The sequence below is a fragment of the Drosophila takahashii genome, chromosome 2R (genome assembly GCF_030179915.1).
Source record: "Drosophila takahashii strain IR98-3 E-12201 chromosome 2R, DtakHiC1v2, whole genome shotgun sequence".
NCBI classification, from domain to species: Eukaryota; Metazoa; Arthropoda; class Insecta; order Diptera; family Drosophilidae; genus Drosophila; species Drosophila takahashii.
The window spans coordinates 2,308,219-2,329,915 of NC_091679.1; the positions used below are offsets into that span (position 1 = coordinate 2,308,219).

At 36.5% G+C, this 21,697-nt stretch overlaps 1 protein-coding gene across 7 annotated transcripts in view; it reads right to left on the bottom strand.

Moving 5' to 3' along the window:
- The window catches only part of LOC138912316 (scavenger receptor class B member 1), a 472,662-nt gene that overhangs the window by 207,998 nt on the left and 242,967 nt on the right, over positions 1–21,697 (bottom strand). For 6 of the 7 annotated variants that reach the window (XM_070212707.1, XM_070212704.1, XM_070212706.1 and 3 more), the window contains exons 5-6: positions 6,578–7,006; positions 6,402–6,519 (exon numbers count right to left, since the gene is read on the bottom strand). In XM_070212707.1, coding sequence (XP_070068808.1) covers positions 6,402–6,519; positions 6,578–7,006 — 547 coding nt within the window. Of the gene's footprint in view, positions 1–6,264; positions 6,324–6,401; positions 6,520–6,577; positions 7,007–21,697 lie in introns of those variants that run through there. The other variant, XM_070212710.1, reaches the window with a different exon arrangement.

Genomic DNA, 21,697 nt, shown 5'->3' on the forward strand with positions numbered 1-21,697 from the left:
AGTGGCACCAGAAGCAGCCGAACATCAGCGAGGGAGATCTCGTCGTCGTGGCCGAGGACAACCTTCCGCCCCAACAATGGCTCCTGGGGAGAATCATCGCCAGGCACGCAGGGGAGGACGGCATGGTCAGGGTCGTCGACGTTAGGACGGGCGCAGGAGGCGTTTTTCGGCGAGCCATCCATAAATTGGCGCCGCTTCCCATTTGTTGAAGCCTGAAGCGTTCAACGGGGCCGGTGTTGCGAGATTTGAATTTGTACTTGAAGTTTGAAGTTTAGTGTAAGTTAGTTTAGGACGAAGGCGGGTGCACAATAAAGGTCTCTCTCGCTCTCTGCGAATTCGCCCCGTCTTCGTCAACTGTCGTTAAGCTAGGCTCTAAGAACTTTGTTAAAATATAGTCGGGCATTCGTTGAAATTGATTTAGATCGACCACACGTATTTCTCATCTCGTTTTTCGCTTTGCCTAAAATTAAAGTTTATCGCCACCAAAGTATTTTTTCGGTTTTCTTATTTGGAAAAACTATTCTAAATTTTCAACCAATTTAAATTGAAATGTATATATTAGCTCCTGTGAAAGCAAAAGTAAACAAAAAAAAACTTCTGATATCAAACAAAAACACCTCTTAACGAGGTAAAATACTAGTGACGATCGCACCTTCAACATACAAAAGTTCTGATATCAACATTTATGACGAAAAATTATTGCATTCGTCATTACATACACTTTCTAAAATTTTCTCATTCGGCACGCTGCAATAAAAAAGCCTGTGAGGAGTGAAGACGAAAAAGGCCGGAATAGGTTGCTAAGGCGGGCCGAATCAGAAAATTTTAGAAAGTGTTTGTAATGACGAATGTAATAATTTTTCGTCACAAATGTTGATATCAGAACTTTTGTATGTTGAAGGTGCGATCGTCACTAGTATTTTACCTCGTTAAGAGGTGTTTTTGTTTGACTTATTACGAGTATGTTTATCGGTATGTTCCGTGGTTTAACTAACAGATACATTTTAAGTATTGTCATCATACCGCGCCTAATAGTAATACAAAAAAATATCATTTTAAATAAAAGGGGAAAAAATGTGGGGTTCAAACTCGTGTTCACCAACACCATGGTTGGCTCTTTTTTTCGCGATGGCTCTTTGGCCCATTTTTATTGAATTTGGCTCTTTTTTGCTAATAGCGATATAAAATATTTTAAAGTTGGAAAAAACGAATACATTTTTTTAATTAAACATTTTTTTTGCAATTTTAAAATTGATTAATGTCTGATACCCAAAAGTGCCATATCGAAACTAAGTTGTTCCGCTGGTATGGTAATTAGGTGTATGGTAAAAAGTTGGCTCTTTTTTATAAAAATTGCCTCATTTTTAATCTTTTCTTGGCTCATAAAAAATTTTTGAAGTGGCAACCATGACCAACACATTAACGCCTAGCCTACATACCGACTTAGTTTTGGGTAGAATAGTTAATACTCTCTTGTAAAGCCGTTTCAGTAACACATAAATGATATAAAAGTCTATTGTTGATAGAAAATAGGATACATTTATATACCCTTGCAGAGGGTATTATAATTTCAGTTTTCAACGCAGTGAAGGAGACGTTTTCGACCACAAAAAGTATATATATTATTGATCAGCTGTCCGTCTGTCCGTTTCTATGCGAACTAGTTTCTCAGTTTTAAAGCTATCGTGATTAAACTTTCCCAAAAGTCTTCTTTCTATTGCAGGTAGTACAAATGACAGAACGAGCCGTATCGGACCACTATATCTTATGGCTCCCATAGGAATATTCAAAAAAACAATAGAAAAAGCATTGTAACTTTGTAGAAAATAGGCGTTTTGATTTTTGACATTGTAAAAACAACATTTTAAGTAAGCATACCTGCAACGGTATATAAACTTCGGCTGGCCGAAGTTAACTTCCTTTCTTTTTTTATCTGTATATGGGCACTTCCACCAAAAGGTCCAAACCAGGTCCAGACCAAAGGTCCACCAAAAAACCTTGAAACTTGAATAAAACATATTTCCACATGATTTTGCCCAGATATTAGATTCTAATTAGTTGGATACTGAGCTTAACTACTAATTTGGAGTATAGTTTGATTATGTTTAGTTTTTGGCTATTTTTTTGTTATTTTTTGGACCCGTCTTCAGTTGTGAATTTATCCTATAGGAATGCTAATATGTGACATTTTTCTGTACTAAATGCTTCATTTAAATGTTAAACTATTAAGTTAAAAGCAAAACAACCATTAATTGAGGGATAGAGGTAAAGAAATACGCTTTACAAAACGCAAAGAAAAAATGTCCCGAGCGACATGTCCCGAGCGAATGTGATTGAAACTGCATAAAACAAAAACGGCAAACCATTTTTGAGTAAAACCAAAACCATTTCACAGCGACATATTTGGACAACATTCTAAAAAAAATAGCATTCAAATATACCATCAGAATTCGCTAAATTCAAGTGTTAAATGAACTTCCCCGAAAATCACTACTATTTTTGTCCCGAGCGAACACGGCAGTTTTTTAACGATATCTTAAGAACTAAAAGTGGTACAAAATCAAGATTTTTACACAAAATAGAGCTTGGGAAGAGTGAAAAGGAAAGGTGTGCAAATGTCCCGAACGACAATATGGAAGTGCAAATATATATAAATAAATTACATAATACAAAAAAATAATACAAAACAAAATTTTAACATTATTGTTTAATTAATGGACGGTTAAATAAATAATTGTAAGTTTTTAATAGATTAAAAAAATAATAAAAACAAGAAAGGAAACTACCTTCGGCCAGCCGAAGCTTATCGGGGGTGTCACAGAAAACCATTCCAACCGAATTTCTCCCGAATAGCAAATCTCGGTATCATAGACGTAATTTTTGACGGTTTCTAAATCCCCCGTATTTTGCCGGACGTTTTGATAACATTACCCAACTTACAAATGTTTCCCAAAAATATAACTTTATTTAAGACAACTCTAATGAATTTTATGAACTACCTGCATACTACGATTTGTATACCTACTTCGGTTTATATTTAAAAATATGCTTTTTATAAAACCTCTCGAAAAAATTAGCTAAAAACATCCGTCGGCAAACCGTCTACCTGGCAGTGTTACCAATTAGCTAGCACTTTAAAATACCAAATTTGTCCAAATTTCGGAGTTAGTTATCGAAATGTTTTGTTAACGAATTATTTATTCAAAGGTACTTAGTATTGTAGTTAAAAATGAAACTTATTTCTGGTAAAAATTTTATGGTAAACGAAGTTGTAGTTATTGAGAAATTAATAAAAACAGGCCGCTTTTGCAAAAAGTTGGCATCACTGTCGCGAAAAAATTTCCTATTTTTGCCAGGTAAAACGCTGGCTGTGAAGAAGAAGAAGACACACATGTAAAAAAGTACAAGATTTTTGTTTATTATTAATTTAAACTAATAAACTTTGCTAATTTTCAGGGGTAAACCTAGGTTACCAGCTCAAGACACCATATTCTTCCGATTCATTCGCGATAATATCCACATTGCCAAAGGATTTACTCAGGGCGGCCGCATTCTTGTGAAAAGACCTGGCCAATGAGTTAAATCTCCATGATAGTCCATGTAAAACCGTTTGTAAGGATCTCCTCTGCGTCTAAAGCAGACGGCATTTTGGTTCGCTTTTAAAAATCTTGCCAACTTAGAAATGAAAATAAACCAACGCAGCCGCGGCAAACCGCTGTTCAGGGCTGCAATATGTAGCCTAGCGGGTAATTCAAATTTTTCATTTTTTTTTTTTATTATGTACAATATGCGCTTTAAACATATATTCTTTTTGTAATTTTGCAAGAAAAACATAAATTAAAACTTATGATATTTTACTCAAAAGTAAAACGAAATACCAGTATTTTTCTCTTGCAAATGCGGAGGGCCAAACGTGGTTTATGGCATATAGTTTCTTGGGCAATATGGCTTAGAAATGCCCAGAGATTGTTTTCCGCCCAATCGATTTTTTACGTTTTTCGGGTCCATTCTAGTTTAGAAATTTCAGGGCTACTGTGATATTTTTCATTAAATACTGGTTTTTTTCTTTTGCAAATGCAAAAGATATAGTTTCTTTTGCAATATTGCTTAGAATTCTTCCTAGATTGCGTTCCCCCCCTACGATTTATCACTTTTTTTTGCCCATACAAATCGACCCAGTCTACTGTATATACCCTTGTAGATAAAAGAATGCTCACTCGGTGCAGTTCCAGGGATTCCAGATTCAGCGTTTCTATTTATTTAAATTTTGTTTTACAGGAGTCAAGAATCAAAACGCCTACTTCCTACAAAGTTACAATGAATTTTCTTATATTTGTTTGAATATTCCTATGGAAGCCTTAAGATATAGTGGTCCGATCCGGCTCTCTCCGACATATGTAATACCTGCAATAGAAAGAAGACATTCGGGAAAGTTTCATCGCGATAGCTTTAAAACGGATAGAAACGCATAGAAACGGACAGACGGACAGACAGACGGACAGACGGACATGGCTAGATAGACTCGGCTATTGGTGCTGATCAAGAATATATATACTTTATGTGGTCGGAAACGTCTCCTTCACTGCGTTGCAAACATCTGAGTGAAATTATAATACCCTCTACAAGGGTAGAGGTAATAGAGGTGATAAAAACAAAATCGATATTTTAAAAACTAAAAGTGGCTCCAATTTTTTACAAAAACCGATTGTAACTAACAATATGGCGCAAGTATTAAAATAAAAAAAAAATTATTTCTTTTTGTGGGGGCAATGGTTAAAATTTTTTTTTTAAATCTTAATTTGTTTTTATTTTAAAAAATTAAAAACTGTTTTTTTTAGAAATTTGATTTTGAAAGAGGAATTAATGCAAAAGACATGAAGTCAATCGGAAAAACTTAAAACAAATCTAACTAAAAAAATAAATTTTTTTTCGGTCAAACCCTGATACACGTGTTTACTTATTTTCCGAATAGTACGTGTAAAAAAAGTTTCAGGCAAATCAAAAATGTGAATTTTTTTTTGGCCAAATCATATGTGCAAACATTTAAATCTTTGTAAAGTTCAGCTTAGAACTGCTGCATTCGCACTATGAGTGATATTTTTAAGCGAAATAATTTAGCTCCCAAATAATGATCATTTGGGAGCGATATTTTTTCCTCATACAAGTAATATTTATCCAACTCAAAATTAATGATAATTTCTGAGCAATATCAAGATTCTTGGAAACTTTCCATCACGTCACAGTTTTGAGAAAACCGTGGTCCAAGTTCCAAATGTTCGATGCTTAGTCACTTTTTGCGGCTTAATATCAAGAAAACCCTTTGTAGCTCAGAGTCACAATTTAGCGGAAATTTTACTTTAACCCTTTAACTTCAACAGTTTCCAATCACCAAGTTGGGCGACCTGTTCTTTAGTTACAATGCGTTTTACTAAGGTTATATTTGTCATTTTTTTCCATCCATAGAACCCTCATACTTTCCTTGTTGAAATTGGAATCGTACACATACAATACATTAAAAATATCAGGCTTATACAGATAGAATAAAATACAAAAATGTACCATAGTAAAATGCATTGTTACTCAAAAAGTAGAGGGCGCCCAACTTAGTGATTAGACCCTGTGGAAGTTAATGATTTTCACCAAATTGTGGTTCTTGGCTACAAAGAGTTTAGTTTTTATTAGGCCACAAAAAGTGCCTACAAATCAAAAATTTTAAAAGTTTTAATACCCTTGCAGATTTTACGAATGAAAACTTGACTAGAATAGCAACATGAATTAATAAACAACAAAATATTCTATAATTGAAAAAAATAAAAATTTAACATTTTTCACCCTATTGTTCCTATGGGAGCTATATGATATAGACGTCCGATCGGCACGCGCTTTTACCCTAACCAAGGTATGCATAAAATAATACGATTTGAAAAGTTTCATGGGAATAGCTTATATTCTGCGCGAAATATCCTGAAAAATGTCCAGTTTTGACCGATTTCATCCTGTTGTTCCTATGGGAGCTATAAGATATAGACGTCCGATCGGCACGCGCTTTTACCCTGATCAAGGTATGCGTAAAAGAATAAGATTTAGAAAGATTCATGTTTTTAAAAGCTTTTACACTGAGCGAAATATCTTCATTTTTTGAAAGCTATATCCGATTGTTCCTATGGGAGCTATAGGATATAGACTTGGATATAACTTGATCTGCGTGCACATGTTTTAGGACGACTGTAAAAGTTTTAAATCGCTAGCTTTTAAACTGAGCTTGCAAACGGAAACGTCTCCTTCACTGCGTTACAAACTTCTGACCAAAATTATAATACCGTCTGCAAGGGTATAAAAATCAAAACATAATCATTATTTTCGGTCCCTGAAATTAACATCTGAGCACGCCTGATACTCACCTTTTCTACAGAAACATTTGTTAGCCTTATTGGTTACACCATTATCGAACGCGTTAGCCTCGAAGACATAACTGTATCCCTTTAGGCTGCCATAGGTTTTTTCTTCGCCCACCCGGTACTAAAAGCAAATCACTTAGTTTGAATTAAACATGGTCGAAATTTTCATTGGCGCTTACCAAATTTATAGGTCTGCACATGCTCTTCCTGAAGAACTTAACTGTCTCATTCGACTGAATAAAGCTTTTGAATTTTGTGCCATCTGATGCGTACTCTATGTTGCTGCAGTGGTCTCCCTCCCATTGAGGTAGATTTGTCTCTCCGCGGTAGGTTGCATATAGTCCTGAATGCGCTGGATTTGGCACGCCTGTGTAGAAAGTCTCGAAATCCGAAGAGAAGTCGTACATTCGATCAATGAGCCCCACCTTCTCAAAAGATATCCAATTCGGTAAAAAAGTATTGCCCAGAGTGGCCAAGGCAGATGGATAGCCGAACATAAATTCCTTGGCAGTGGTTCGAACTATTGGTTCCGACTTTGTGCTAAGAAGCAGTGTCTTTAAAGCCATTCTAACTAAGAACGGCTGGCTTGAGGTAAGGTGTGATATGGCCTGAAAAGACAATTAAAAAAAAATCAAACTATCAAGTACACGGACATTGAAAATAGTGACTAAAAATTGACTTTTTGTTAGTTGGTGTCTAATTAAAGCACTAAAACAAGACAAAACGCTATAGTCGAGAGCTTCGAATAGCAGGTACCCGTTAGTAAGCTAAATAAACTGAGAGCGAGGGTGATGGAGATATGCAAGCGGAAAATGACACCTATCAACCAAAAGTTGTATTACTTATAACTTTTTAATGAAAAGTTCGATATTAAGCTTTTGGTTTAATGGTTTCCAATTAAAATGTATTTTTTAGGGGCGCCTTTCTATCAGAAAAAATGGTAAAAACGTTGATGGTTTAAGCCGGGAACTATTTTTTGGCAACGCCGTGGTGTAACCAGTGTTTTTCAGCAAAAATATTTAGTTTAATCATACTGGCCACAAAATGTTGTAAAGCATCAAGCATCGCCGAACCTGTAGATGATGGAACATAAGTTTGTTTGTGACGTTTAAATTTCTCAAATATCTTGGAAAAACTTTAAAAGGAATTTTAATGTTGTGTTCCTGTATTAGTATTATTTTTCTTACGGTATTAAGTTACTCTTAATCTTGAGCAGCTGAGAGAATAATTTGGTCTCCTCGTCTAAAAATGGGTTCACGACATCTCCTTTCCTGTATTATTAGATTATACCTTTTTAACGGGGCGCTTTATAAAAAATTTAAAAAATCTTCACGAGAAAAATAAAATAAAAACCCCTGAGATTTTGCTCTTGCTTCATGTCTGCCGTCGTCGATAAAGGCGTGTGAAGTGTTTATAATTCGGGTGCCAACGATCAAAGGCGTGGAAAGATTTATGTCTAAAATCATAACACAGGCCGACAAAATGTGACATGGGTCGGTATCCAGGCCTGCCACCATTTTATTTCGATAAATGAGGCTTTTCTAAGCATAAGTTGCCACTACGCCTATAGTCCATCAGCTCTGGTATTTGCGGTATCTTTAATTTAAGAAAATCACAAATTTTCTTCGTCTTTTGGCATATATCTTTTAATCTTTTCGGAAAAGATTACCAAAATTGGTTGACCACTCTTGAAGATATATCCCAAAAGACGAAGAAAATTTGTGATTTTATTAAATTAAAGATACCGCAAATACCAGAGCTGATGGACTATAGGCGTAGTGGCAACTTATGCTTAGAAAAGCTTCATTTATCGAAATAAAATGGTGGCAGGCCTGGACACCGACCCATGTCACATTTTGTCGGCCTGTGTAATGATTCGTTTGTAACGAACTATTTTCCAACTATTTGCTCGCTGTGTAAACGCTGCGTTTAGCTCAGAGAAGTTATGCGTTCTTCCCACCAAATTTGTGTTGCGAGAATGTCCGTGATAGGCCGGTAAGGTCCCTTTTTTTCCTTTTTGCACACGGCTTTGTGGGAACCAAGGTCCACAAATGTCCCGTTAGTTATTCTTGGACGTTGATGCACTATGGTCAGTACAGACAAGTGGCCCTTACGACACTAAGCAATGCTTGTTACGCGCGGAGCCCTACACCTGTATTGCACAATATACTCAGAGCCGTTTTCTCGTCCGTCCGGCAAAGTAGAATTTAGCTAATGGAAGGATAAATTTATCCATTCTTGTCCGTCATTTAAAGGCGCACTAATTTGTGACTAGGTGGCAACCCTATACCAGATGAGTTAACTTATTGTCAAAAATTAGTTAAAAATACCATAAAACAGTTATACTAACAGCTGATTCCTAATTAATAGAAAACAATGTCGGCAGAAAAAAGTTTCATGGTAAAAATTATACCGATGAACAGGAGACAATTCTTGTAGAACTGGTGTTTTCGAAATCGCCTCCGGGAGATTGAATTCTTAAATGCGTGCAATCTATGGCTCCTATGACTTTCGGAAACTTGGGGTTTTCGGCTCCATAGAATGACAGCTGATTTCCCAAACCCCAAATCACAGCTGACTTTTCCTTTGAATTATACCCAAACAGCTGATGAAATAATCGAAGCACACCATTTTTTGCGCTTTGTAATTGTTTCTCGTTCAGATAAATTAAAGCAGTCGATAAAGCGGATTTGCTTTTACGAACAGTTTATCTGGTCTTTAAGTTTTTCGAACAGATAGCTATCAGGGACTTTGATAGCTCGAGAAACTGGCCCTAAATAGTGTCATTTTGATAATACTAGGGTCACATCGATGCCAATAATTATTTTTTTTGATTTTCGAATTTCGAACTTAGCCTATCGCGACGGAGATAGGATGATGTTTTACTCGAGTATCGACTTCGTTTTATAATTGTTAAGAGTACACATGCGTATAAAGTGGTAAAATGGCCCAGTTGGTGAGGCGCCTGCCCCTGATGAGAGAGGACCCCGGTTCGAAAACGAATAAGTCAGATTTAGTAAAAAGTTTTAAAATGCATATTTAACGTTTCCTTAATAATTTTAAGACCAACAAGAGAGTATGTTATAGTTGGGTTGGTGTCCCGACTATCTAATACCCGTAACTCAGCTAAAGGGAGTGCAAGAATGATGGATATATAACATATTGTTTTGTGCATAACTTTTTAATGAATAGTCTGATTTGAAAAATTCTTCTTCTTCTACATTTCGATAGATATGAGTATACACAACAAAATTGCATTTATACTTCTCGGAAATCTTTAAAGGTGTGGGCGCCAGACACATTTTTAATTCGTTAGTGGGTAATTGTGGGCGTTAGAGGGGGCGTGGCGCCCGGCTGAAATAAACTTGCGCTGCGTAGGAAGCCCAAGAATATGTGTGGGAAATCTCAACCTTCTCGCTTCTGTAGTTTCCGAGATCTCAGCGTTCATACGGACAGACAGACAGGCGGACAGACGAACATGGCTATATCGAAAAAAAATAATGATGTTGCGATTTGAACCTCGTTCCCCCGAGCACAAAATAATACCAGAACCTAGTACCTTGGCCCCTGAGCCATGCCCATATTATTTTTTCATGGCAGAATGGTTACAGGAGCATTAAAGCAAATGTCAAATTTTATTTAATACTAAGAAAATGACACAAGCTAGTGGCTTTTTAACACAAAAAAGGGTCAAATTAATATTTTCGAAAGTATTAAAGTGACACCAGAATAGGGTTAACTTGATGATCTTCGGATCAAAAACTTTTTGAAACTCAATAGTGTCACATTGACACCTAAATAGGGGCACAGTGATGACTATTTCTTTTTTGGATTGTAGGATACATTTAATTTATTTATTAGGTAAAGTGACATTAGTTGTAAATTTAAAAAACTTCATAAAAAATCGTCATTTTCAAAGAGTGACATTGTACCAAAAAAAAAAAATAAAATAAAAACACACACGCACCATAATTTGTTATTAAAAACATGGTTAACACTTTTTTAATAAAAAAATTTTAGGACTTCTTTTTAATGATTTGGGAGTCCAAATCTACCACAAACTACCATCATCCTTCTACCTTATACGAACTTCGTTTTTCAACACAAAATTACCGGCCGGGAGCTGCCACGCGTTACTTTGTTCTGAGTACCAAATTGAAAAGTTTTTTGAGTGCCCGAAAATTAAAAACAGTAAGTCAAAAAGGATTACTTTGTAAGGTAACCCGACTACGGTCATCGATAAGCGGGAATTCAGCCGGCGAAATCCGATCCGGCCCATGCAAGCGCTGAGTGGAGTGGCGAGCTGCAGTCTTTGAATTGTACTTTTAGTATCTAAACAGAGCTCAAGCTGCCCAAACGGGTTATCAATAAATCAATTAAAATAAAATGAAATTACTTTTGTTATTTTGGCGCTCAACCGTGGAAAGTTCAGCGACTCCAAATTTATAAAACGAATTCAAGGAGAAAAACCGTTTAAAGTCGTTTAAAAAAAGAAACGCAATCGTCTTAAAGAAAATTAACTCAATAATTTTTTTTACTGTGCAAAGAAATAAAAACGAATTAAAGTTTTTTTTAGAAAAAAAACAACAACAAATAAATTTCCAGTTAAAGTGGATAAAATTAAAGTGCAAAACATTTTTTTCTGGAAATTGTTCAAGCGCAAGAAATAAGAAGAAGAAAAGTGAAAACAATTATAATTTTTATTATTTCGCAACCAGCTGAACCAAATTCTTTAAGGCAGAAATTTTCTTTTGAGTGAAATAAAATAAAAACTGCAAATACATCGAAATTTCAAAAAGAAGCTGCGAATATTCAACAACTGAATTCATCACATCATTTCGCCCCCGTAGTAGAACAATACAAGTTTTTTCTTATTTAAAAAAATATTGTTCGTGCAAATCACGAAGACCAATACGGAATTTACAAGAATAGAACTTGTAGACACTTTCGTTTCCAAATTGATAGCGATCCAATCACATTTATTCAAGCTCTTCTAGAGCCATTATATGAGTTTCAAAGTTACAATAGTGGTTCTCGCGAGTGCGAGGTAGCGAAAGCTCTTTTTAATACGAGAGGGCAAGTTCGACTTCATGAGATCTTAGGTACTAATTACATTCATGTTACATTCTTTTACAAAAGTAAATCGCCACCGAACTGACTGAACATCGGCCGCGTTGACAGCATTAACATACAAATGCTTCAACTAATAGGAATAGGTGGAAGGCGGTGAATGGAGCGTTTATATAGATCCGATTTGGTTCAGACTATAGCCACCCAAAGGCCGCCTATATGTGGCGCTCTGGGAGAGATGAATTCGATGGTGAATCGGTGGGCCGCAGCATACGATATGATGCTCTGGTCGTTGGTGTCGACAGGTTCCAAAAGCTCCTTCAGGATTCGAGCAGCTCCCACAAAATTCGTGGCGTTGTCGCAATAAAGTTTGACAACAGGACCACGGTACTGCACTCGCGACGTGCGTTAATAAGCCAAATCACTTGTCTGAGAAGCCCAACCAACGACCGTGGACCAGCGTGACAGTTGGTTCTATGTAAGTGTCTCAAGTATAGGGTCACAAATTTGCAATTTTTAGGCATTAACAAGGGAAATTTAGCGTTGTGAGCAATGGGGGCATGTAGAAGACGACCACCTACTCGCAACAAAGAGTATAACGACGTTCCAGACTGTTCAACTGATAGAAAAGGATTTAATTTTTGAATTCCAGCACGGATGTTAGCGGATTTTTCTAGTTTTACAATTTCTTAAGCAAATGCCGTCTTTTGAATAGCTTCAACTACTTTAAGAAACGCTGCACCAAGCTCGTCCGCTGAAGGACAAATTGAATTCCAAGACATATTTTTTCTACGGTTGATAAATCGATATATATAAGCCACAATGCGAACTACTTTCAGATACGACGATGACCTTTCTACAATATTTAACATCGGGCTTACTTCAACATCGGCCGCGATGAGAGCAACGTGTACCTTTTTGGTTTCTAGTGCTGCGTCTATTTCTGATAGCTGAAAATGAGAATTTATTGGCCAGCACTCGGCTTCCTTCTGAAAAAAACTAGGACCATTGAACCAAAATGAGGTATTTAGCTCATCAACAGAGCATCCTCGCGAGACTAAATCCGCAGGATTTTCCTTGGTTGACACATGCCTCAAAACAGCTGATGACACATTGTTTTGTATATCAGCAATTCGATTAGAGACAAATGTAGCCAGCTGAGATAGATGAGTTTGTATCCAGTGAAGAACTACTTCAGAATCGGACCACAGGACAACACTATCGACTGGAAAGGTGATGATGGTGCGAACTTCTTCCCAAAGCTTTGCCAACAAATGCGCTGCACATAGCTCTAGTCTGGGCACCGTCTTTGTTTTTAAAGGTGCAACCCTAGATTTTGCTGTTAGCAACTGCACCGACACCCCACTTGGCTTAACCACTCTAACGCAAAGGCAGCACCCACAGGCCCGAGTAGAAGCATCAGCAAACCCATGAATTTGACACGATGCTTGTTTGCATGTTCCAACGAATCTTTGAATAACCAATTTGTCCAAGAATGCATAGTCATTTTTTACCAGGTTCCACTTCTTTTCAAAGTCTTGGGGCACAGGGTCATCCCAGTTCACACTCAAAAGCCAAGCCTCTTGCAGAAATATTTTCGATCTAGTTATTATTGGGCATAACAATCGCAAAGGATCAAAAAGTGTGGCTATAAGGGACAAGATCGATCTTTTTGTAACCACCTGATCTGTGGAAACTTTCCTAACGCCATACTTGAAAACGTCAGTCTGTGGATTCCATGTCAATCCCAGAGTCTTGAGATCCTGACGATCTCCTTGAAAAATTTCAGCACTCGATTTGTCGCTTGTACCTGTTTTGCAATTCGAAGCCCATTTTGTCAAAACAAAGCCCGCTGGTTCCAGGATCTCAATTAGCTCGCGACGAAGAACAGCCATTCCCTGCTCTGTGTCCGCTCCGGTGAGCAGATCATCGACGTAGAAGTCCGTGCCAAGACATCTTGCACCTTGAGGATGAGATTGCAAATAGGTCTCGCTAAGATACTTTAAGCATCTTACTGCAAGAAATGGAGCACTTGCTGTTCCATAAGTGACCGTATTTAGGCGATAAGTTTTTAAGGGGCTGGCAGCATCTCTTCTCCATACAATTAATTGAAAAATTTGTTGCGCCTCGTCAACCTCCACTTGACGGTATATTTTAGTTATGTCTGCAACAAGTGCGTATTTGCGACAACAAAACCTGAGGAGAGTGGAATACAAGCATGGTTGTATTGTTGGTCCTACCATAAGAAGGTCATTAAGCGATACTTGAGAAGTAGTCTTGCAAGATGCATCAAATACCACTCTAAGCTTAGTGGATGTGATTCTACACATTGGTAGGGTATAAAACAATGCGAATCTTTCGGAATTGAACCCTCGATTGCAGTCATATGTCCGAGAGCCAAATACTCTTCCATGAATTGATTAAACATTAACTGCGTGTTCGGATTTTTAGTTAATCGTCTCTCTAACGATAAAAAACGCCTTCTCGCCATCTCAAACGATGATCCGAGACACGTTGGGCTAGATTTAAACGGTAAGGATACTTGCAATCGACCTAAGGGTAAACGAACAATTGTTTCTCGAAAGATTTTCTCACAAAGCATTTCTTCTGGGGTATATAGTTTGTCGCCCGAAACATTTGGAACTTGTTCCAACTCCAAGAATCGTTTAACTAATTTTTCAAGTGGACCAGACTCCTCAACTATGCTCACCAAAGAACACGCTTCAGTCCCTTGGGATTGTTTTGATTTACACCGCCCTGACACCACCCAACCAAAAACAGTGTTTTGCAAAGTCAGTGTATTTTCTTGCCATCTTTTATAAGATCAAAAAACGCGTCTGTTCCGAGCAGCAGATCTACTTTTTGTGGCTTATAAAAAGCTGGATCAGCAAGCTGTATATTTGGAGGAATATTAGGAGATTAATTGAAACGCCTTTTTCTGGGTGATAAGAGGAAATAGATTTTAGAACGACGAAGTCAGCAACCATTTCATACTTTTGAATGCGAGAACTAATTGTTGTTTGCACAACTTGGTGCGCAGATAAGCTTGATTTTTCAATTCCCAACAAGTTAATTTCTTTTCGAATCCGTTTTAGCTGCAAACTTCTTGCCAACTCGTCCGTTATAAAATTGACCTGGGAACCTGAATCCAAAAGTACCCTGGCTGGCTGAATCTGACAAGAGCCACCTTTAATATCTACAATTGCTGTCGCCAAAACAACTTGCTGTGCATCGAGGGTGCTTGCATGATTCGACGACAACAGGTTTGAGTGTTGAGCTGCTTGCATTCCTATATGGCATTCCTGACAAGAGCCACCTTTAATATCTACAATTGCTGTCGCCAAAACAACTTGCTGTGCATCGAGGGTGCTTGCATGATTCGACGACAACAGGTTTGAGTGTTGAGCTGCTTGCATTCCTATATGGCTTGCCGCTGGATCTACATTTTTTTGTATGTTCGCGTCAGCAGTATAGCGATGTAACAATGTATGGTGGGGTTTTGAGCATACCCTGCAGTGAGCTGCTTTGTAGGCGGATATATTATGCCCCTTTCCCAAACAATTTATGCAAAGTGGGACCCCTTTGGCAAATTTAAAACGAGCCATGACAGAAGCAGCTGAGAATGATGGACATGTCGTGATAAAATGGTCATTAGACATTTGGCTGTTTCAGGGGTTCTAATTGTTTGTGATACTGCCAGTGAAGTTTTGCCAAATTGCTTGTTTCTGCTTGTAGTCTCTTCAGCCGACAAATGCTGAAAACGCTTATTAAGGGCAATAACCAGTGTTGGGAAAGGTACTGTGTTTTTTTTTACCTAGATAAGGTAAAAGGTATTGGGCAAAAATAAATACCTAGGTAAGGTAAAGGTACTTCAATTTCCCAGTACCTAGGTAAAGGTAAAAGGTAAATATAGTGTTTTTTTTTTTTTTTTTATAATTTTTTTGTTTTGTTCAATGTAATCATTTAAACTTAAAATAAGACTAGTTTTCAGTTTTTAGTCGTCTTAATCAAACAATATCTTTTCATTTCATTTAAATTTAAATGTTATAATTTTGTGCATATATTTTTAAAACACGCGTCATGAATAATTGTATGCACGTATCACTTCATTAATGTATTTATGAAACCCTCATGTACATATTTGGCGCGCAAAAATTCCGTATGTAGAAACATTGACTATATATTATGCATATGTTTGTTTGTTTACGTACATACGGCATTTTTGCGCGCCAAATACACTTTGGTTTCATAAATAAATTGATGTAGTGATGGGAACATACATACGTGCACAAAATTATATAAAATAAAACTGCGATTAGTTTTAACTTCACGAAACAAACAATAGAACGGCTGAATTCCAATGACTTTTAATGCTGCGTTCCGACTATTACAATTTCGAAACGAAACGATACAATGAAACGATACTACAGTGTCGCAGTCAGATTTGGCTATTTTAAATCAGAGCAATGTTTAATACCTATGTAAGTACCTTCATAATTCCAAAGGTATATAAAAATCTGTAGCTAGGTAAGGTAAAAGGTACTCAATTATTTTTATACCTAGGTAAGTTAAAAGGTACTCAATTATTTTTATACCTAGGTAAGGTAAAAGGTACCACTAAATTGTACCTAGGTACGTACCTAGGTAAAAGTAAATAGGTATGTCCCAACACTGGCAATAACACACTCAGACCATAACGGGATTTTTTGATAATCTAAATTCTCTTCCCACCTAGAGCGAGTCTTTTCGTCAACCTTTGACATGACAATGTGAATTAATTGTGCGTTTGCAATAACCTTTTCGTCGCCAACGGACACAAGGACTCATATATTGCCGATACTGTATTTGTTTATTTGTTTATTTGTTTATTTGTTTATTTGTTTATTTGTTTATTTGTTTATTAGTTTATTTGTTTATTTCTTTATTTTTTTATTTGTTTATTTGTTTATTTGTTTATTTGTTTATTTGTTTATTTGTTTATTTGTTTCTTTGTTTATTTGTTTATTTGTTTATTTGTTTATTTGTTTATTTGTTTATTTGTTTATTTGTTTATTTGTTTATTTGTTTATTTGTTTATTTGTTTATTTGTTTATTTGTTTATTTGTTTATTTGTTTATTTGTTTATTTGTTTATTTGTTTATTTGTTTATTTGTTTATTTGTTTATTTGTTTATTTGTTTATTTGTTTATTTGTTTATTTGTTTATTTGTTTATTTGTTTATTTGTTTATTTGTTTATTTGTTTATTTGTTTATTTGTTTATTTGTTTATTTGTTTATTTGTTTATTTGTTTATTTGTTTATTTGTTTATTTGTTTATTTGTTTATTTGTTTATTTGTTTATTTGTTTATTTGTTTATTTGTTTATTTGTTTATTTGTTTATTTGTTTATTTGTTTATTTGTTTATTTGTTTATTTGTTTATTTGTTTATTTGTTTATTTGTTTATTTGTTTATTTGTTTATTTGTTTATTTGTTTATTTGTTTATTTGTTTATTTGTTTATTTGTTTATTTGTTTATTTGTTTATTTGTTTATTTGTTTATTTGTTTATTTGTTTATTTGTTTATTTGTTTATTTGTTTATTTGTTTATTTGTTTATTTGTTTATTTGTTTATTTGTTTATTTGTTTATTTGTTTATTTGTTTATTTGTTTATTTGTTTATTTGTTTATTTGTTTATTTGTTTATTTGTTTATTTGTTTATTTGTTTATTTGTTTATTTGTTTATTTGTTTATTTGTTTATTTGTTTATTTGTTTATTTGTTTATTTGTTTATTTGTTTATTTGTTTATTTGTTTATTTGTTTATTTGTTTATTTGTTTATTTGTTTATTTGTTTATTTAAAGCAATGTACTGCTCAAAAGACTTAAAATTATATACACAGCATAAAAATAAAAACATCATAAATTTAAAAAAACAATAATTTAAATTGTACAGTAGGAGAACTAATTAAGTCGATGTAGAAAGGAACGCAATGACTTTTAGCGAATTAGCCTTGGCAGAGCACTCATAGGATATGAGGTGATAAAGTTAATTATAGTTATCACATAGGATTCGGAAGGGGTCGAAACGGGAGTAGTTATACCTGCAAACAGGAAGTGCTAATGGGCGGAATCTGCGAGTAGCTCTGCAAGGAACGTTCCAATTAAGGGTGGCTAACAGATCAACTGAGTCGACGGCGCCAGTGATGAGTTTGTGAAGTAATATCACACCATAACAGGTCCGACGATCCTTTAAGGTAGGTAGATCCAAGAGGCGCAACCTGTCTCTATAAGAAGGCAAACGGCGTCCCTCCTCCCAGTTTAAGCCTCGTAGTGCAAAAAGGAGAAATTGCTTTTGGACGGATTCTATCATATTTTGATAGTGCTCATATTGTGGAGACCAAACACTGGAGCAGTACTCAAGTGTAGGACGAATTAGAGAGACGTAAAGGAGCTTAGTGGTGAAAGGGTCATCAAATTCCAGCGTTTTATGAAAGCTAATAAGGATTTAGCTTTATTGGAGATGGTACTGACGTGGCGATTAAAACAAATCTTGTGGTCAAATAGGACACCAAGATCAAGAACAGTATCAATGCGTTCAAGTGCAGAGTGATCCATTGAGTATGTACAAATATATGGATTGGATCGATAAAATGACATGGATTTACATTTATCAGGATTAAGCAGTAGCTTGTTGACTAGGCACCAGGATTGAAGGTTATTTAAGTCGAGCTGGAGCTGCATGTAGGAACTAGGTGAGGTCAGATGCATACACAACTTGACATCATCCGCAAACATAAGTACTTTGGAGAACTCAATTACTTGAGGAAGATCGTTGATAAATAAGCCAAATAGTAAAGGACCGAGGGGACTAGGTGAGGTCAGATGCATACACAACTTGACATCATCCGCAAACATAAGTACTTTGGAGAACTCAATTACTTGAGGAAGATCGTTGATAAATAAGCCAAATAGTAAAGGACCGAGGGGACTGCCTTGTGGTACACCCGAATATACGGAAACAGCTTTTGAATAAATGCTATTGTACTGAACCTTTTGGGTGCGATTTGTTAAATAAGAACGAAGCCATGTCAGTAGAGTTGGAGGAAATCCGAGGAGGAGGAGCTTGTGGAGCAGTAGCTCGTGGTTGACCGAATCAAAGGCTTTACTAAAGTCAGTAAAGATAACATCAGTTTGCATTGTGGATTTAAAGCCTTGACTAATGAAGGTCGTAAACTCAAGCAGGTTAGTTGTTGTAGACCGGCACTTTGTAAAACCATGCTGCTTAGAGGATATTAAGGAGCGACACTGGTGCTGCAGTTGATCGCAAATAAGTTTTTCAAAGAGCTTAGGAATAGCACTAAGTTTGGCTATGCCGCGATAGTTGGTGATATCAGATTTACTACCTTTTTTATGTAGCGGAATAAGAAAGGATTCTTTCCAAATAGATGGAAATGTGCCAGTAGCAATCGACTTATGAAAAATCATAGTTAATGGAACTGCAAGTGGTATGGCGCAATGTTTGAGGACACAGCTTGGAACCATATCGGGACCCGCAGAGAATGATAATTTAGTCGTGGATAGGTTACGTAGAACTTCTTCTCCATCAATTAGAGGGTTGAAAATGGCGTCAGTGTGGGGTAGCTGGTAGGGGTAGCTACAATTGATCCAGGTATTATTTGTGGAATAGGTGGATTGGAAAAAGTCCGCAAAACAGGCTGCCAATATCTTGATCATTCGATGCAGATACATTATTTAGCTGTAGTGATGGAGGAAATTTGTTAGCTTTGCGCTTTGAGTTGACGAAGGAATAAAATAGTTTAGGATTGCTGCGAAATTCGTTTTTACAGCGTAGGAGGTAGCTGTTATAAGATTCAGAATTATGCAGGAAGTAATTGGATTTAGCAACGCTGTATTTGGAAAAATCAGACTGAAGTCCTGTTTTGGCGTACTTCTTAAAAAGTTTAGTTTTTATATTTTTTAAGTGAGCCAAGTGTTTGGAAGTCCACGGAGGGCTGTTAGAGTTATTAACAACTGTGGAAGGGACTAATTCATCAAATATGGAATAAAGGACATTATAAAAAGTTGAAATGGCCTCATCAAGATGAAGACTATCAAGACAAGACCAGTCCTTTGAAGATAGGGATCTCGACATTTGCAAATAATTTACATGCCGAAAACGACGAGTCAGCAATGGGGCCTCAAAGGAATTGGGTACCCGAAAAATGCCACTAATGGATAGTTGGAGTGTAGGATGATGAGAGTCCTCAGGAGTGGTCACAAAAATAAGATCTAAAAATCTTCCATTCGCATTGGAAATTGAGTTAACTTGACCAAGAGATAAGTCAATAAGACCGTCGACAAAATCGTTTTGATCACCAGGAACGAGGGCAATTGGATCGACACAAGGAGACCAGGATAGGTAGGGGAGAGTGGGGGAATTTCGTCAGCATTTTTTCAAAGCTATTTTTTGTCCATCTTGAGACACGTTATCATATTTCTATTTTTATTGTTGAATGCGGTTAGCACCAAGCTTTAAAATGTGACATTCCCCTATTTTTTTAATTAGCTTGGTGATTTATAAAAAAATAAAATGTAAAACCAATATACTGGGGCAATCTCACCACACAGGGGGGTAAAATCACCACACAACTGGGGAAATTTCGTCACCTGAAAAATGTAGGGAGTTTAACGCCTGAAAATATGCTACACTGATCAAGCGTACCATTTTTGTTGACGTCCTATATTTGTTGCTGCTGCTGGTAGTCTGTTCGTTAGCCAGCTCGTCAAATATAAAAATATGTATTTAAAATAGGTGCGAATTTACCCTTAGCGTAGGGTGGCGAAATTTCCCCAGACCGTACTTTTTTAGAAATAATTATTTTTCTTGCGAAATTAGGCGCGAAGTTAAAAATCACTGACGCAGAAATGCACATTATAGCACTGTGTATTATATAAAAAATCGTGTATCTTATTCCTTTTGAATTGTGGCATACAGAAAAAATTTCGTCGAGAACTAAATGTAGCTTTTGAACTGTTAAAACACATTTAATATTATAGCTTAATTATTTTGGCCTTCTGTACAAAACAAATGCATTGGTTGTGTCTGGCCGTCTTGAAGGACTAAAACAAAAAAATTATATATTTTTACGACTTATGGATTCCGAGATATTGCAGGTGACGAAATTGCCCCTGTGACGAAATTCCCCCACTCTCCCCTACGGAATATTAAAGTCACCCAATATTATAAGATGGTCTGAGTCAGAGGCATATGATGAGATATTCTGGATAGCGGAGAGGTGTCGCATATAGATCGAAGCCTCAGAGCATGGAGGAATATAGGAGCAGGTTACAAATATGTTGCAGTTAGGAAGACATATTTTGACTGTCATGAGTTCAATATCACCAACATTGGGTCCCTCGTTTAGAGGGACGGTCACGTCTATAGAGGAAAAAATTATTGGTAAGTATTTCATTATCAGAAACCGTGGGATTAAGCCAAGTCTTAGTAAAAGCAATAACGCTGGGATCAAAAGCAGCACTGTCAGTATGCAATCTGGACAGCTTACTGAGAAGGCCACGGACATTTTGATAATGTAATACAAAATCTAGTTTTTTGGAACTGACGGATTTGTATTTATAGCTGGTTCTTTCCGATCAAACTCGTAAACAATCGTATTAACTGGCCATAGTGCAGGATTTAAAGCACGGGAAAAATGTGTATCATGCAGAATTATTTTAAATGAAGAACTTTTCTTTTGTAAGCAAAATTAAATTTTGTTACAACAAAGTTTTCAGGAGAGGCTTGGAGATCATTGCTTGGAGCTCATGGCTTAGTAGTATCAGGCCTTAGACGAGACACAAAAATGGCCTTCTTTGGCATGATTGCTTGTGGCGCTACAGCTTCGAGGCGTCTACGGTTTGCGCCTGCTGGATGACCATTATTAACCGCAGCCAGGAGGGGCCTGCGATTTCTTTTGGAGGAACCAGGACCATTATGTACATTACGTACAACCGACGTTACTTGACCAGAGGATACTGGCGGTGCCGTTATAACGGACGATACCGACGGTCCCACGTTGGCGGATTGTGGCCAGGGGCCAGGTCTGCACAGATAGACTTAGGAGTTACAAAATTAAACACTGGAGCAGGAATTGCCAATCTAGTAGGAGACATGGCTGATTCAATGGTAGGGCACAACAATAAAGGACCCGGCAGTGGAGGCACAAGGTTATTCGAGGATACGTAGTT